General features: G+C 36.2%; 1 protein-coding gene across 1 annotated transcript in view; it reads right to left on the bottom strand.

Moving 5' to 3' along the window:
* Positions 1–2189, bottom strand: part of SCAF8 (SR-related CTD-associated factor 8) — an 86904-nt gene that overhangs the window by 22040 nt on the left and 62675 nt on the right. Inside the window, exon 15 of the mRNA XM_006868476.1 lies at positions 1829–1985. Within this exon, the coding sequence (XP_006868538.1) occupies positions 1829–1985 (157 nt within the window). The remainder of the gene's footprint in view (positions 1–1828; positions 1986–2189) is intronic.

The raw sequence follows: 2189 nt of genomic DNA, 5'->3' as shown, positions 1-2189 counted from the left end.
TTGGTATCTCACACTTTGGACGTATTATCAGAAGGGACCAGTTCCTGTAGAAGGATACCATGTTTGGCAAAGTGGAGGATCAGAGAAATAGAGGAAGAGCCGAGATGGACTGGCACAGTGGCAGCAGCAATGAGTTCAAACACAGCAATGACTTCAGTGAGGTTGGCACAGGACCAGGCATAGTTTCGTTCTGTTGTGCATAGGGTCACTATGAGTCAGTACTGACTAGATAGCACCTAACAACAACAAGAACAACATGTGTACATCAAATATTTTGCTTTGTTCATTTATGAAATATAAGCTGTAACTGGGGAAATATGGGGAGGAAGTAGGGCAACTACTGCTGCAGGGAGGGAACTGTACCCACTGAGATGAAACAAAGGGTATGATTTGTTGAATGAAAAGCTGATGATCATTTCTATAAACCTTCAAACTCAATTCACAACTTAAAGTTAAAAAAATCCAGAAATGTGGTCATGCAAACAACAGAACACTGCGGAGATGCTTTCCAAAGGTTCTCCACCTCCCTCAGAGTAAAGATCCTAGTCTTCAAAACACATGGACTAACCCTTTGATTCACTGACACAATCCCTCACTCATCCTCTCGGCTCAAATTCAAATGTCTCAATATGTATTATCAATGAATTTGCATTTTCTGTCCCCTTGACATGGAATGTTCTTCAGAATCTGCAAGCCTCACTTCTTTCTGTTCTTTGCTCAAAGGTACCCTCTGGATGAACTCTCCCATGATCATTAACAATGGCAGTATTTCCCACCCACACTTTTCCCGACCCTTTTATAGTATCTTTGCACTTATCAACATTGAATAGACAACATACTTTCTTTTCATTTTCCTTCTACTAAGACAATATTAGTAAAGGTTTTTTTTTAATAGTGTTTTAGGCATTTTTAATAATATTCTATTTACAGCAATTCAATTATTGTTACTGAAAGAAAAAAAAGTAGAACAGGTAAAAAAATGAGTGTGATTGTATTTCAATAAAACACCTATTGACAAAAATCAGGTTGCCAGCAGAATTTGTCCCAGGAGTGGGCATGTGCAAACTTGGGACTAATATTAACTGAATGAATGAGTCCTGGAGAAATACACACCAAGAAAAAAACCTAAGAGACTGACATGTAATTAAAATCAAAAGAAAAAACAGAAAATACTTTCAATGGCCTGAGAACCAAAAATTTGGGAAAATTTACCATTTAAGTAAAAGACATAAAAAGTGAAGAAATCATATCTCACATTTCACTTCTTTTCAAAGTAGCAATTTTTAATTTTTGATTAGCAACAACTGCTAAGCATTGTGAATTTGTAACTGAAATGCCTAAAGACAAAAACACAATTTTAAAAACTGGAGGCTAGCAGGAAGGTTATAGGTATTCTGGAAGATACTTAGCCGTGGGTGAACCTAGACTACAGCTCCTAAAACTACTCTTGCCATGGCTTTTAATCAAATACTTTCCCAAGGAAGCGTCCCAAATCCCAGTTCCACGTTAAATCTATGGAATTAGAAACAGCATCTAAAAAATTCTAATCACAAATCTCTTCTTTAAATAGTTACATTTTAAAACAGGCATATACGGCAATAATACAATTAAAGAATTCTAAAACTATCAGTAGTTTGATGCTTATGAAAAAAAACCAATAAACTGAAGACATAGTGGGGTTTTTTTGTTCTGTTTTTGAAGATGAAAGCAGAAACACAGAAAACACAATCAATTCATTCTATCATGCAAAACTCATTTCCGTTACAACCTCTGAAGCCCACTTTCAAACAATGACATGGATCCCACCTTGAGCCCTTGTGGTTCTTACCAGTATTTACAGTTTCCTGATCAATCATGCCTCCTTCTGCAAACCCTTCCAAGTCATCCACTTTAACTTTTTCCCAGGGTATGTACGTAACACCGAGGTCCACATCCCAGAATTGTTTGTATTCTGTTTTCACTCCTTTGTTTAAAGCCCAGGCAATCTAATAGGAATGAGGACAGGTATATAAAAATAAATAACTAGAGGATGTTCAGAATTATAAACAATGTAAATACTTTGTTTATAAAGTGACTTTATAAAAGTAGGTGAGCTAGGCAAACTATCACTATCAGAAGACTAGAGGCCAAGAAACTCATACAGGGTATTGTCAACTTTGGCTTTTAAAATAAGAGAGTTTCCACATAAA

Source organism: Chrysochloris asiatica, unplaced genomic scaffold, assembly GCF_000296735.1.
Source record: "Chrysochloris asiatica unplaced genomic scaffold, ChrAsi1.0 scaffold00117, whole genome shotgun sequence".
NCBI classification, from domain to species: Eukaryota; Metazoa; Chordata; class Mammalia; order Afrosoricida; family Chrysochloridae; genus Chrysochloris; species Chrysochloris asiatica.
The sequence above is the reverse complement of the archived record's forward strand: the minus strand, read 5'-3'. Positions and strand labels throughout refer to the sequence as shown.